Source organism: Balaenoptera musculus, chromosome 11, assembly GCF_009873245.2.
Source record: "Balaenoptera musculus isolate JJ_BM4_2016_0621 chromosome 11, mBalMus1.pri.v3, whole genome shotgun sequence".
NCBI classification, from domain to species: domain Eukaryota; kingdom Metazoa; phylum Chordata; class Mammalia; order Artiodactyla; family Balaenopteridae; genus Balaenoptera; species Balaenoptera musculus.
The window spans coordinates 25624397-25640184 of record NC_045795.1 but is presented as its reverse complement, the minus strand read 5'-3'; the positions used below and the strand labels follow the sequence as shown (position 1 = coordinate 25640184).

The 15788-nt window shown below is 43.2% G+C and overlaps 1 protein-coding gene across 1 annotated transcript in view; it reads right to left on the bottom strand.

Moving 5' to 3' along the window:
• The window catches only part of PKHD1 (PKHD1 ciliary IPT domain containing fibrocystin/polyductin), a 432943-nt gene that overhangs the window by 198383 nt on the left and 218772 nt on the right, over positions 1-15788 (bottom strand). The window contains 2 exon segments of the mRNA XM_036869192.1: positions 9138-9333; positions 10732-10909. Coding sequence (XP_036725087.1) covers positions 9138-9333; positions 10732-10909 — 374 coding nt within the window.

The following is a 15788-nucleotide window of genomic DNA, read 5'->3' as shown; positions in this document are numbered from 1 at the left end:
CCAAAAGCAGGAAAAATTAGAAAAGTCTGATTTCCTATCCCACATGCCCCCTGCGGGCTGGTTCTGAGCGTGGGAGCTGGCTCAGAGGGCTGTTTCTTCCCAAACACCACTTCTAGGTGGAGAGAGACCACAGAGGGTGGGCAGGAAGTGTGTGGATGAAATCCAACAGCCTGGATTTGAATCTTGGGTTTTCCAGGTCCTAGATGCGGGCACCTGACAAGTTCTGAACCTCACTCACTTCCTGTGAAAATGGGAATCATCGTACTGCCTTACATCATAGGGTGACTGGGAAGAAAAGATGGAAAATCCAGGTAACGTGCTTAGCATAGCTCTTGGCTCAAATGAACAATACATGTGAGTCATCATCAATACCGTTATTACGACAGGCTCATTATTCTAGGAGCCAGTTAACAAAACCCAAAAAGTATGCTTTCACTCTTTTGACAGCTGCACCTAATCACGATAAGCCCTAGTATTCAGAGTTGTAAGCAACTTAACCAGATCCGCTGAAGTTTGCTAAGTGCTTTGACCCTATAAAAGACAGCGTAAATGCAGTGTCATTTCCAATTTGGAGAAATACCAAGAGGGATAAAAATCATTTGAGAATAAAGGTATTGACTCAGGAAGAGTTTAAGAGCCTAACACAAGCTGTGATATTGTACATATGCTTTCTCAGTGCTTATGATTTCTGATTTTGTATTTGTAATATGAGAACGGTTAATCTCCTTTGTTTATCAGTGGAGCCTCACTGCCGTTGATCCTTCCAGATTGTAAGAATATCTGGTTGGTCCTCAAAAAGAAAAGAAACCTTTGGGTCAATTATAGCCAAATTATTCTGATGAGTGCTACATGATCTAAGCTTGCTATAAACACAGACATCTAGGAGAAAGAGAGAAACATGTAAGAAAATGGCTCCCGGTGAGAGAAAAGAGAGTTACTCATGTAGATCTGATTCTCATGCCTGCCAGAGTGATGTGTTGGCAAATTTTGTCCTCACGAGGGCCCTAGGGAAGAGAAAAATTAATTGATTCTCTCCCAGGGCAGGTCCCATTTTCTCTTGGAGTTTTGGAGGGAGAGAGTACCTGCTTACCTAAAAAGAAAAACCAGCTGGTATCTTAGTAATAGATCCCTTGCCTGTTTTCTTCGTCACTCTATCCCCATGCTCACTTTGCCACTGAGGACTGTACACGTATTAGGACCTCTCGCTCAGCTCACATTTATCTAGCGTGAGTCAGCTACTAACTACACGTGGAGAGAACGGGAAACAGCAACTGCTTCTGTGTCTGTGAGTTTCTTCCAGTCTCACCTGACTCGTGCCTGCTCTCCCTCTTTCGGCCCTGGACCCAGTTCCAGTGCCATCTTCATGGGCCAGCTCTTGGGTTGGTCCTCTCTTTGCATTTTCATCTTCACCTGCCTTGTCCTCGACCTCCACCTCTTCTCACACTCCTGCACCCGCCTGCTCTGTTTCTCCCTCCCTGTTCAGTTCTTGCTCCCCAGAAATGAGCCTCATTCACTCAGCCACAGAGAAGGCTTTCTTGTCAACTGGTCCCTGGGCAGCTAAAGCTTGATTCGCAGGACCACTCTCGTCTGATTCCAGCCTCTCGGAGACAGCCACTGAGTGACCTTGACCTCGTCACCCAGGATCTTTTCAAGACCTTCACAGAAATATGATATGAAAATCCTTCCAACACTTGTGAGTCTTCTATTATTCCCAATAACATTCATTCATAAAAAGGTGTAATTTTTTTAAGAGTAAAGAACTTGATCAAGATGCTGAGAGATACATCTGCATTAACCAGTCCTGAGAGTTAGCTCAATTAAACCTTCTTAATTAACTCAGAGAACAATAACAATTGTTATTCTGACTCAGAGCAAGGTTTGTCATGCTTGCCCAGGGCGTGTGTGATTCCTGGGCCCTGCACAGATCTACAGAACCAGAACTTCTGGGGGCGGGGGACCTGGGAGCAAGCATTCCAGCTGTTTGCCCATGAGGCACACTTAGAGAGCACTTCTTGAAGGAATTTTACAAACTTTTCCATACTCTACTCTTAAAAATGTGGTTTTTACTCACAGGTAAAAACCTGTGAGTAAAAGTTTCTCTTAGCAAGTGGCAGGTATTCTTAGCAAGTGAGTAAAGGAACCCAGGTTAAAAAAAAAAAAGAGAGAGAGAGAGAGATCCTTATATTCACAATTCTTACTTTTCATCAATTATACCAAAAATTTGAAAACCAAAGTATACTCCCAAAATATAAAATGTAATGTGATCATTTTAGTAGTATAAAAGTTTTATTTTAATAGTTATGAATGTTAATGTGTTTTAGAGAAAGCAAGTAGGTCATTAAACTCATGATTTTATGGATAATATTGCTTTAAAAAAAGACAGGTTTTGGGCTTCCCGGGTGGCGCAGTGGTTGAGAATCTGCCTGCCAATGCAGGGGACACGGGTTCGAGCCCTGGTCTGGGAAGATCCCAGGTGCCGCGGAGCGACTGGGCCTGTGAGCCACAATTGCTGAGCCTGCGCGTCTGGAGCCTGTGCTCCGCAACAGGAGGGGCCGCGATGGTGAGAGGCCCGCGCGCCGCAGTGAGGAGTGGCCCCCGCTTGCCACAACTGGAGAAAGCCCTCGCACAGAAACGAAGACCCAACACAGCCATAAATTAATTAATTAATTAATTAAAAAAAAATCAATCTGGAATATGAAGATGTCTTTCATAAAAAAAAAATCTGGCAGCTTGTTTAAATTACAAAATAAATTAAAAAAAAAAAAAGACAGGTTTTAAAAATAAGGCAGTGTGGGAATTGATGTAAGAAAAATATCAAGTAAGTAATAGCACAGGAGGCATAAGGATGTGACAAAGTGTGAAGGCGATACTCAAATATGTAAAGTTCAAGAAGCACAGAGGAGTTAACAAGTACAGCTTTTTCCCACAAACAGGAGAAAGAAGAACTGGTTTACAAGGGTGGGTAGGTACATAAGCTTAGATTAAAACAAAACAAAACAAAACAAAACACTAGTATACTAGAAAACACACTGAAATAGAGTCAGAAAAGCCAAGTCGGGATACCGGTTACACCACCCGTGACCTGTGTGAACGGAGGCCGGCCACCAGCATCGCCGAGAATTAGCTCCTTAACCTTGAGTGATTCCTTGAAAAAGTATCTGATTCTGACTCCTGAGTTTTCCTCCCTTCCTTCTTTCTTTCCTTTTCTCCATTTCTTCCTTCCTTCTCCTTTTGGAGAAGTTGCTTGTAATTGAGAGGCAAAATCCCTTTGCACACGCGCAGCTCCTGTTCCGTTCTCTATATTTTTGCCATAAAGGTTTGTCGTGCATTTCCCTGAAGTCAGCTCTCTATATTACCGGTACCAATCCTTGGGGATCTTTGGGGAGTGAGTTTTCTATAAGAATGTAAATTAATTTATTAACTAGAATGCTATAGATTGCCTTAGAGGGCCTCGGCATGGGAATGGCTGCAGATTTTCAAAGGATTAGGATTCTGCTCTGCTCATAAAATCCTCCCAGAGAGCTCTGGGGAGCCAGCTGAGTCCTCTCTCATTAGAACCTAACAAGATTCCTTCTCAAGGAGTTGCATGGGGTCTCCTAGACCAGCTGAAGAACAGAAGGGTCTAGGCGGCAACCTGCTCCATCCCAGTGCCTTAGCGCTTTGAGAAAAGAGAAACCTGGGCCGAATCCCTGCTCGCCTCACTGCCAACTTAGGAAAACATGCCTTATTTTCAGGATCTCCCAAGTTAACAGCATCTTTTCTGAGCCTTCTGGGTGATGTGACTTGAGTTCTTTTCTGAGACAATAAAGTCCATCTGTCTTTCTATCCACAGCCCACTTGCCCTCATAGACAACAGCCCCGGCTTCTTGCCAAACAGCCTGCCTTTATCCTGGTGAGGGGGGACATTTGGAAACAAGCATTGACCAGCCTGGCTAGACGTGTCTTTTTTTTTTTCAGTCTGATCAGAAGAAGATGGTACACGAGAGCCTCCAAGCCTAGCAGGCGGACTTTCTCAGCTGCCGCCTCACACAATATCCCAGCTCGGCTGCATCTCTGCTGTGTGAACTCGGGCCAGGGGGCGAGTGTGAATGGCTCGGCATCTGATAGGAATTTATCACCCACCGGCTGCTGGTTGGGTAGGGGATAAAGCAAGGGGAAGGGGGCTGTGAGTGTTTAATGCACACTGCCACAACCCAACAGTTTGCCCTAAAGAGCCTCTTCCCAATATAAAAGGACAGGGTCAAAAGTAAGTTGACCCCGGACAGAATGTACAATTATTAGAAGAGAACTGTGCAGGAACAGCTGCTGGGACCCCACCGGTTCCGCATCAGGCTTCCAAGAGTCAGAATATGAATAATCAACTCAAGGGTGTTTTCTCCACCCCTCCTCACCCCAACCACCTCCCCCAGCCTTGTCCTCCTGTTTTGGGCAAGTCCTATTGCGTTTCCACAGGAAGAAGCATAGCCCTCCCTAGCAGCTGCAATAATTGTGTCCCTATTGTGATGAAGACCTCCTCCTGGCCACCCCCCTACAAGTGGCCATTGTCAGCGCAGAGTCAGTGATTACACGCTCCGCCTGATGCTTTGGGGGACCCAGCTGCCTAAGTGCTGACACACGAGCGTGCGGAAGGCCGGGGAGGGGGCCGGGCCGGTGGAGGTGGAGGCAAGAGGTGGGGGGAGCCCACGTCTGTGAGATGGGACTCTGACATACCAGTCCTTTTGCATAAGTCAAGCCCAGAACAAATGAGGCTTTATCAGGCCCCAGTGATGAGGGGGTCTCATCTCCCTTTGAAGTGGAGCAGAGCATGGGGCCTAGCAGCTTTGCCTCCTTTGGACCAAGCAAACATCCTGCTTTTGATACGCTGCATGCTCATTATCTCTGCCCCATTTAATGATTTTTGATTGAAGGGTGGCGGCTGGGATGCCGAGAAGATCGTTAGAGAGGCTCCATCCAGCCAAGCCCGCAAGAAAGGCTTTCCTTGTGCCGGGGCGTAAATTCGGAATTTCTTAACAGTATGCGCTTGTTCTTAGAGGCAGATAAGGGCAGAGCGTGAAATTCTTAATTAAGCAATAAATAGAGAGTGGGGTGTCAGCAGATGTAGCCGGTAGCCATGGCAACGGGAATCACATGAGCAAGAGAGCTGAGACTAGATGTAGGCCTCGGGCCTGGGCCTGACTGACAGCTGAAGAATCCTACAAAGCTTGTAAACCAGATTAATTAGCTGACTAATTATTTCATAGCGTGAATGTAACTAAAAAATAAAAATAGTTCACCACGAACTAAAACATCCCTGGGAAAAAACCAACAGGGACAGAGGCAGTGGGAAACTGGCTGTGTAAGTCAGAGACAGGAGTGCTAGTGAATCCGATCACAGAGACTGAAAAATGGGCTCTCTGGATTTGACTCCAAGTTTGACAATATGAAGGAACGCTTGTTTTATAGTCAGACCCGTTCGCAAGCATGGTGTAGAAGCTGCAGTTCACCACTGCCGTTCATGATAGTTTATCACACCAAATATTGCCCCTCCGGGATCCTACCACAAACTGTAGCACACAAGGACTTCACTTGTGGTCTGTTTTGTAAGTGGCTCCTTGGGCAGAAGTCTAAGGGGCTTTAGAAAGGCTTTAGAACCAATCTCCTTAAGAGAGATTCTTAAATGAGCAAGGTTATCTTATTCTGTGGGTAACAATTGCTTAAGTGATACGAAGTTTCAATCAGGGGACCCATATATCATATACGTCATGTTATCATGAATCTGTTATCTCACAAAAGCTAGTCAAGGAAAGTAGAATGAGACTCTTTTAGACAAGTTATGACGGGTATATGGAATTCAAGGCACCTGAGATTGACCACCTTCCAGGAAAAAAAAGAAACATTCTAGAGAAATAATCTACTGAGAAAATGTGTAATAAAATAACATGGCATGCTAATCACACTTGAAGATGTTTGGGTGTTTTGTACCACAACTCCAAGAGATCAGTAAGTATTCTTAACCTGGTTGTATAAATGCAGCCACGGAGGCGTGGAGAATTTATATGAATCCCACGCCCCAGGTAAAACAGCCAGCCAGCCACTGATTAAAACCCACAGCCCTAAACTCTGGCCATGAGCTTTCCAAAGAAGCTGCATTCTGTAAAGACATTGCTGAACAAAGACAAAACTTGCCTTGGTAGAGAAGAGAAAGGCAAGAGTCAAGAAATATTATACGTGCGGGACGTTTCTCTTTGTCATGGGGACCAGTGAGAAATTTTCTCCTGCACCACTGCCTGGCACCCCCCACCCTTGTTGGTCAGTGGCCCATGATTATTGAGTGGGCAGCACACTCTAGTGGAGAGACTCACAGCCAGGAGCCAGAATGCCTGGGTTCTGCTCTCTGCCATTCTCGGCTGGGTCAAAGATGAGTCAGGCATCTTAAATCACACAGCAAGGAGCCAAATGGAGGAAATGAAGATAATTGTGATTTTTTAAAAACTTCCCCTCTGGGGGGATGTGGTAGGGCTGCACACTAACAATACAAAAGACGGTCTACTTAGAAGTGGTCAAGGAATGAGTGAAAGCCAGCCAACTGTCAGCGGAGCAGGACTCCAGATGGAAGGCCAGCAGGGAAAGGAGCAGTGTCCCCCCAACCATGCCCACCCCCCAAAGCCTGACAGGAAACTCGGTGGACCTGGAGGAGGGTCAAGCAGTTTCCCTATAATAAAATGAAACTTCTGTATACACAACCTCCTCATGGGTTTTTTTTTTCATTCCAGGTATATGTCCACATAGACTGTGAGGGCTTCTCTTCTTGGATTAAATGTATTTTATGTAAATTATCCCAATCACAGAGACCTATAAAGCCCCATGGTCCAAAGAAGACAATTAAGCGAAAGTAACAAACTAATCAACATGTAACTGGCACTCTCCTGCTTGGAGCCTTTGGAGGTGTCAGCCGCAGCTACGTCACTGCCGTTGGGGCTGTTGGTCTGCGGACACCATGGTAGCCTCCTCAAATTCCTAGTGGTGGTGCAGACTTTACACAGAGGATATCCACAATCATGCCCAATGCACACAACCCAATATAGCTGCACGGGACACCACCATGGAAGACCAGTGTGAGCTTCGGCTCCGCCTGAAACCTCAAGTCCTCACTGTGACAGCCCAGGAATGGGAACAGGCCTGGCTCTCGCCACCTACCTACTCCATTCAGACAGAGGATGGCGGGAGCACAGATGACCATGAAAGCTGCTCCTTGGAGGACTAGGAATCCTCTCCAAGGAGTCAGGGTATCCAACCTTACTAAACATTCCAGCAACCCTCTGTGACTTCCTGTTCCTTGCCCAACTCATATTATTCAAAAGTGGAGATACCAAGGTATTCTGATACAAAGACTCTTTAATTAATAAAAGCCGTCTGCCTAATAAAAATGGTTTATACTGAAATATGCACCTCAGTCCTATATATGTACATATATAATACAGATGCACATCTACATAAAATATATATATATACTTATACAGATGTGCATTTATACCATATGTGTAAATATAGTATAATACTATAACTTGCTGTTAATTCAATAAATAATGCGGGGAAGAAAATCTTCAGCTGCATGACTTGATTTTGTTTTCTTTATGCCACAAATGTTCCTTTATCATGCTTGGTTTATGTGGCTGTTCAAATTAGTTTGCAGTTCATGAACAAATCTGATCCATGGACAAGACAGGTTCCTCAGAAGCGTGCTAACTAATAACACAAGAGCAATTTGAAATTAAAATTTTGTTTCGGAATATACATCAAATGAATAGCCATAGTTAAAGTTAATGGCAACTATTTGCTCTTACTTAACGGCTGTATTTGACTCTAGTGGTAAAACAGTCTCAGGGATCTCTGTCCATCCTGATTTTTTATAGTTTTAGGTTGTATTTATGGATGAATCAAATCAGAAATAAAATTTGAATGGTACAATTCAGTGCAAATAAAATATAGAGCAATCCATTTGGCCAAGACTTTTTAAAAACCCGGGAAGCACCATCCTCTCCTCTCTGGTGCTATTAAAATGTAATCGCCCTAGGGCTCAAGTGTAATCGGACCCAGTTGACAAATGGCTAGGCACAAGTGAGAGGGACAAAGAACTCAGGATGCCTACCAGCTCCCTAAACCCTTAAGGCCAAGTCTGGCTTGTGGCAGAGACTGGGACTTGCCATGCTTGACATGGCCCTGATTTCGACCAGGATCTATTAAGACCAGTTCATAACAAAATTGTCCTTCTAGAGACTCAATTTGTCAGATTCTCCTTCTTACAGACCACACTGAGCTAAGGTTGGTATAAGTGGACACCATGTACCCAGAGTGACCAATGCTGAAATAATATAGAAAAGAAATATGAGATGAGCTCCAGGAAGTCAAAAGAAATCTATGGCCCTGACCCACACATTGGGCTCCCGTGAAACATGCACAATAAGAAGGTAAGGAAATCCTTTTGGCCCCTGTTACTCTGTAATCACTGCAGGGTTTCTGGTTCTATAAAATGAGACTCCTGGACCCTTCACCCTGATGCTGCCTCTGACACAAGACAAGACAGCCCATCCCCAAGTCCTCAGATAGCCTTCCATGCATCTCATTTTCCTGACCTCAGATTTCCTTCCAAGGCTTCTCACCTTCCACATTGACTACACTCTTCATCCTGCCTCTCTGTACCTTTGCTGCTCCTTGTATCGGTGATCACAACCAGCCATCCTGTCTTTACATGTGCAGTTGACTTTTCTACAAATACAACATGGCCTTAACATGAATGAAAAATACGAATAGCAGTCAAAGTTTATTAAGCACTTGCTCTGGTTTAGACCCTCTGCTAAAGAATTTTACATGTTATCTTTGATTTAATTTCCTATCCTTTAGATAGGTCCTTTTATTATCCCATTTTACAGATGAGGAGGCTGAGGCTTAGAAAGAATACCTGCACGATGTCCCATAGCTAGTAGGTGCCAGAGCTGGGATTCAAATGCAGGCAGTCTGATTCAGAGCCCAACCACTTAACCATAACACACAGCGGTCTCTTTCAGTTCCTCATCACTTCATAGCACCAGTGTTTGGTCTTCCAAAGGGAATTGTGGTTTCTGACTATGTGCTCAACATGCTCATCCCATTATACTTACCCAGATAGGTGAGTTGTCTCAACTGGCTGTGGAAGAACCAGTCACAGCCCTGGTCCCGACCAGGTGATGGAAGAGACGGAAGGGACCGCCCCGCTTGACTCCCGCACGTTATGAGGATGTCAGGGTAAGGCCACAGGTCTGTGTGCACCAGCAGCAGGTAATTCCCAGGAGCAAAGTTCTCAAATGTCGCTGAGTACTTGAAGTGAGAGAAAAGTACAAAAGTGCTCATTGAGTGAGGAAGACTCTTCCCAGAAAAAGATTTACAAAGAACTCAGATGGAGTGGTTTAGAAACAGGACTGTTCACACCGGCTACGTTTCTTGTGGGAAATGGGATTACTTAAATCTACTCCATCATAAATTCATAACTAAAGCTACAAAATCATACAGTGTGAGGACTGAAAGCTGTAAGGTTCTTCTTATTTAACAATCTCAATTAACAGAGGAGAAAACCAAAGTTCAGACAAGTGAAGGAACTTGTCCCAGGTCAAACAGCAAGAAGAGACAGAGACACATGTAGATTTCCTGTTCAGTTTTCCCCAAGACTCAAACAGGCAGGCAATGATAGGAGTGCCATCCATTTATAACAGTAACAGCTAACACGGTTGAGCATTGGCTCAGGTATCATTCATATCAAGGCATCCAACCCTTGAAAGACTCTGGGGATTGTTACTAGTATTGCCTCCATTTTATAGACGAAGACACTGAGGCAGGTGGAGGTTCGGTAACTCTCCCTACATCACAAAGCAGGAGAGCGCTGATCTGGGACAGAGACCCCGGTGTCCACCTCCAGAGTCACCATTCTACTGCCTTCACCTTCCCAGAATGTTCTCATGGGAACCTCAGAGGAAGGGGAGAGAGGTGCACATTCTTCCTGAGAGCCGTGGTGAGGGGATCAAATGGATTCTGCTTTGAATTCTTCAGCTCTATGGCACACCTGCTTCCAGCTCCCTAAGACCTGCTCTTATGACCTTTAGGGAGAATGTGTGTGATGAGACGGGAAGAAAGAAATGTGTTAAAAGGAATAAGAGAAGCTTGAGGGAATCCACTGGATTGATTTTCTTCAGAAAATGCACCTATTTTCCTTATGGTTTTTCCTACCTTCCCTCCCCCTAGCCATCTGACTCCTTCAACCCAATCCAAACGAAAGGCTAGTGCTTTTCGTTTTCATGTGCAAGTTAATCTTTGACCACAAGGTGGCAGTGTGCAATGTAAAAAAAATGCCTTGTGAAGCTATTTTCTCTCGGCTACAAACACTTCCCTGGGGTAAGTTGGTTCTTAACCCATAATATATAAGACTACAATTCTATAGGATGCTTAGAAGCTGTTTTTCATTGTATTAATAAAGTTAAAATTTCAGGCAGAACCATTATTCTGTGTTCAAGGTGAGGTTTAAAGAGATTCTAAAATTTTCAAGTTTAAAATAAAAAACAATCATACCTCAAATTCAGGTTACATTCATCTGGTCAAAATTCTGCTGCAGTTTTCTTGATCAACACCAGAAGATGCTAATACCTGCAAACTATTGCATCACAGAAGGAAAGACGGGAACCCCTAGGGAATGGAATCTACCATCAAGTGGATGCCAGGGATTACCTGCAGAGAGCTGTTGGTCCAAGGGCTCTCAAATCGCAGTGAGTAGGTCTCTTGATCCAAGAGCAGCGCCATCCAGCCATAAGGGTTAGACAGTGTGTCATGCACATAACTGACAGTGGTTGTCTTATTTCTGCTGTCCGTTATGGTTAAATCATAAGAAACTTTTGGGGCATTGGCTCTAGAGTGATTTAAAAAGAAAAAAAGTGGGTGGTAAGTTTTTTGTCCATCCTGGATCTAAGGCACTCCTCTCCCATCAGCTATAACTCATCTATTTTCTCCATGTATGTCTCTCGTCCCAGTGTCTATCCAGGTTTTAGCAGTCATGGTGTGTGTCAAAAAGCCCAGTGGGAAGGTGTCACTGGACCATTTGTGCATCACACTGACCTGTAACACTCAGACCTTAGCCCACTAATCAATGCCATCTTAATGAGTTCATATAGGCCAGGACTATATATTATTATTTTAACAAAGAAATATCCAAGGTCAGAATATTGCCATAGCCCGGGTTTATCAGCAGCAGAACGCGTATTACACAGTCACTAGTTATCCCTCTGGGGAACAGTGGCTGAAGCCCAGAACCTCAGAGCCTACCTCCAACGGCCCAGCAGGACCAGCCGCAGTAAGCTTCCCCGGAACGAAGAGGGCCCTGGGTCCTCTCCTGTGGGCTTACGTGATGCCCAGGGCTCACTCAGTGCCGGTGGGTTTGCGTTCTTGCTTGTTAACAAGGTATGTGACATCCTGAAGTTAGAGACATTTTCTCTTTTTTGGTATCCTGCCCCTTGGCACTGGGCCCTGCACATTATGGGCACTCAAATCATGTTTGTTACGCAAACAAAGCCTGCATGGAGGAGCTCTTCCCAAAAGCGATGCCAACTTCCCAATTTACAGAAAGGGTTTCTAGAAGAACAGCATTTTACCAAGTGAGGAAACTGAGACAGACTAGGGTAAAAGTAATATGTGAACATCACAGGTAGAGCTAGAAAGTTTTCAATTTCTACAAAGTATTCTATGCAGCCCATTCCAGAAAGTGATTTTTAAGACTTCACCAGAAGATAAATAGATTTTGCCACCTGCTTAGATCCTAAAAGAAAAAGTGGACAGAAAAAAAATAAAGCAAAAGCTAAAAAAATCAACACCCATTACGACCATCCTTCCCCCTCTGGTTTAGTTTTGATGAGAATCTTTAACTGTGGCATGTTGCTACAGGCAGATAATTAAATTCTCAAAGTAAAGGGGAATGAGACAAAGGAGGATGTTGGGTTTTCAAAGTGAGGGGTGATGTGAGCACATCGAAAGCCAATTTACAATCTAGTGGCATATTATAGAGAGGAGACTGGTTTTAGTGTTAAATGCTTGGGCACCGTTGTCAAATGGGTGTAAATTGGAAATCTATATCTGCGTGCACTAGGTGTATGAATTTGGGGGACTCACTGACCCTCTTTAAGCTTTAATTTCCTTTTTTATTTTTAATGGAGATAACAACAGTATGTATCTCCTATAGCAACTGTGAAACTTAAAGTGATAATCTATGTGAAGTATTCAGTAACCATCACTAAGCCCAATAAGTCTACCTATAGCTCATTTAAGAAAGAACCTCAGATGTGCCTGGTTTGCCACTCTGTCTACTTATTTTACTGTCTAGAGTTTATCCAGGATATTTGGTCATTTAAAAACACACTCAAAACCTTTCATGGTACAGAGCTTTAGCCCTGGCAATGTAGCACTTGATACATATTTCTTGTAAGATTAAATGCGTTTGTTTCATCCGTTAATAAGTAAAATGAAAGGGATAAAGAATGCTCAGGGCATTTGGAATAAAAGAACTACTCTTTCCCAGATGTCCCTACATAGCATTCACCAAACCTTTAGAAATCTTGGGGTGGGGGGGCTTCTTCCTCTCTTTGGACCTGGGATACAGAGGGCTTTTTTTGCATGTATATCAAGATTTAAATCGGAACTTAAGTAAATCCTGGACTCACATTCTTAGAATCAGAGTGGATATGAAGGTCATCTGTTCTAACATCCAATCTACTGTGGAAATTCCCTCCATATTTTATCCTGTTCCTTCTTCCAGCTTTGGGGAGTTCACATCCTCAAATTCCTCCTCCATTTATGAAATTTATTTGTAAATTTTAATTTTAGACAAGTTTGAGAAAGCTTAATTTTCTCCCTTGTATTTTCTAGCCCTTTCTCCTCAATCGCTATGGCTTTCTCTTACCCTGACTGAAACCATGAGTCCCAGGGTCCCAGGAGATCAGCCAGCACAATTTGGTCCAACTAAGATATTTACTAAGTGAAGATAGGTTACTGGGAAATAAATGTAAAACAAATGTGATAAGAAGAGATAAGTTGAAATACCAAAGAGGCAAATGAGTTAGCCACAGCAAGTACCGAGGTCAATACATCAGGTGGGATTCCCCACAGTCTAGAAAATGATTCCGAGAATTTCAGGTTCTGAAAGAGCAGCCCTTCAGCTTTCACAGAGACATATGGGCTCTGGGAGATGAATCACAAGACTGAATTCCAAGAAAGACTCACTGATGTATCAGAATTTCCATTTAATAATTCTCAGTGAGAAATAAAACTGCCTTTCACATAGTGGGTATTCAACAATTGTTTGTTGAATGAATAAATGAGTGTTAAATGGACTAGAACACTCTAACTGGCTACTTAGTGATGTTTGGTCCCAGGGAAGTCTACCCAGAAAACCACATGAGTGTCAGGAGATTTCTTGTAAACTTACTCATCAAAGGAGATAAGCAATTGATCGTAAGTTATCAGATCCTGATACAGTCAACCCCATTATCAATAAGATATTCACCAAAAGGACTTATACACTTAAGTTTAGTGGTCAGAAAACCTCTCCTGGACATATACAAGCAATCTGCCTAACAGTGGGCCCTGGTTTAGGAAAATGCTAAGATTTCCTTATGAACTTAGATTTCTTCTATCCTAGTTGAGTGCTCTCAATTAAACCACTTTTACATTAGGGTTTTGGAGGGTTTTTTTAAACTATAGACCAAAAGAATTCTATTTGTTCAAATGCATCCATCTGTTCACATCTAATTACTCCAACCTGTATTTTGTCACTTACTTTGCCTGACCAGCCTATATTTTATCACTCTTTTCTTAAGAGATAATGCATATTTCCAGAAATTCCTCTTCATTCCAGCAATGTGGGCCCAAGAATTCCCCCTGGTCACTTGGACTAGACTTAATTATTTCTCAGATTTCTATCAGCATCACATTTATAAGTCAGTTTTAAGATCTAATTTCTCCTGATTCTGTTTCTATAGATGTAATTTCACTTACTGAAGGAGCCATTTTTCAGGCCATACTCCCCAGTTTCAGAAGGCCCTTATAAACATGACCCTGTTTTCAAATACTGTAAAACCACTAAATGCTAACATTAATTCAGTTCTATTCGTCTTCAGGACTTTTGCCCCTTCTTTTTGATGCCCTTCTTCCAACAGTATCCAGTAATCTGATGCTAACCCCTTGGTCAACCAGAGACCCAACCATAGCACACTGTGATCCTAAATCATCCTTTCCTCTACCTTCCTCATTCACTGCCCGATCCTATCAAGCCGCCCCATCCATCTCAACCAAGGTTCATGTGGGATGCAATTTCACAGGCACTCGAGGGCAGCATGAGCTTTCTTTAGGGAAATAACAGGTAGAGAAGGAGGTTATCAAATATTCCTTTATCACAGTCGGTAGTGGAAAGGATCATATTGTGCATTCTGAAAAGCAAATCAAAATGTGAAAGACCCATCTCCCAGTAGGCAAGATGCCTTTTGTTGACCACCACCCCAAGGGCCAAAAATTCTAGGTCAAATCAGCTCCCATCCTTCTAGGCCAAATGCCAGCAGTGACAGTGGTGGGCTCTTCTGAAAAGCACCCAAAGAAGACCAAGAATAGAAGAATACCATGAAGAGAATTTACCAACCATAATTACTACAATTTTCACTTGCCCTAAATAGCCACTAATTTCCCCGTGCCCTAAATAGCCACCAATCTCCCTCCCTTTACTGTTAATGAAGCAAAGGAGCACACAAGTATTTCTAATTTGGAGGAGCCAAGGAAGTCTGCATGGGCCATCAGCGCAGAAAGCTTCATTACTAGGGGAAGAAGTCTCTCCCTGAACTTCTCATGGCTTTATGTGCAAGAAATCAGGAGGCAACCAGTCCATCTGAAATGTTAACCCTTACCTCTGAGTCAGCAATAGCTCCTGTATACAATCAAAAAGACAAGAGGACTACAAGCCTTTCCTTTTCTATGAGGTAGCTTAATTTTTTTTTAATCACCAAGCCTGTTTTTAATTAAAGGACATTTTCCTTTAGAAATATAGCAGTATCACTTGATAAAACTTCCCAACCTAAGTACCAATTTACAATATTAGTTGCATCAACAGTTATGTAATTTAGTGCCCAGATACTGTGCAGAACTGTTGAGTGCCTACTGCCCACAGAGGAGTTGTTAGGCAATCAACAATACCAGTGAGAACAAATATTAACTCCCTGGTTTGTGTTTACCATTAGCTTACTTTTCCTGAGGGTCCATATCTCTGTGTATTCAGACAAACACTGCACTGAGCTCTAAATGCTCTAGATTCAGAGCAATTGTGAAATAAACCCTTTATAATTACACATCTCCTAAGCCAGACACATCATAAAAACTAGCCCCAAATGGGACTGTCAGCATTGCCTGGATATTCATGCTTGCTGCTGTTACTCTCATCTTTTACTGCACAAAGAGGACAAAATCAAACTGTTGAGCACAGCCGACAAATTTTTGTGGCACGACTTTTCTTGAGCATCCTTTAAAAATACACTGGGCTCATAAGAAGTCCTTGTCAGAAGCGCACCACTGTCCTTTGTTTTGGAGAGTCTTATTTTTGCATAAGTAGCCCATGCTATACAGGTTGCTAACTGTGTATTCCCCTTGCCCCTATGGCTACTGGTGTAAAGAAACCGCACCTCCCCATTGGTGAGCAATAATAATAAACAAAATTTTTTTTAATGAAAAAAAAAGTCCTGTCCGAGACCCACTATTCT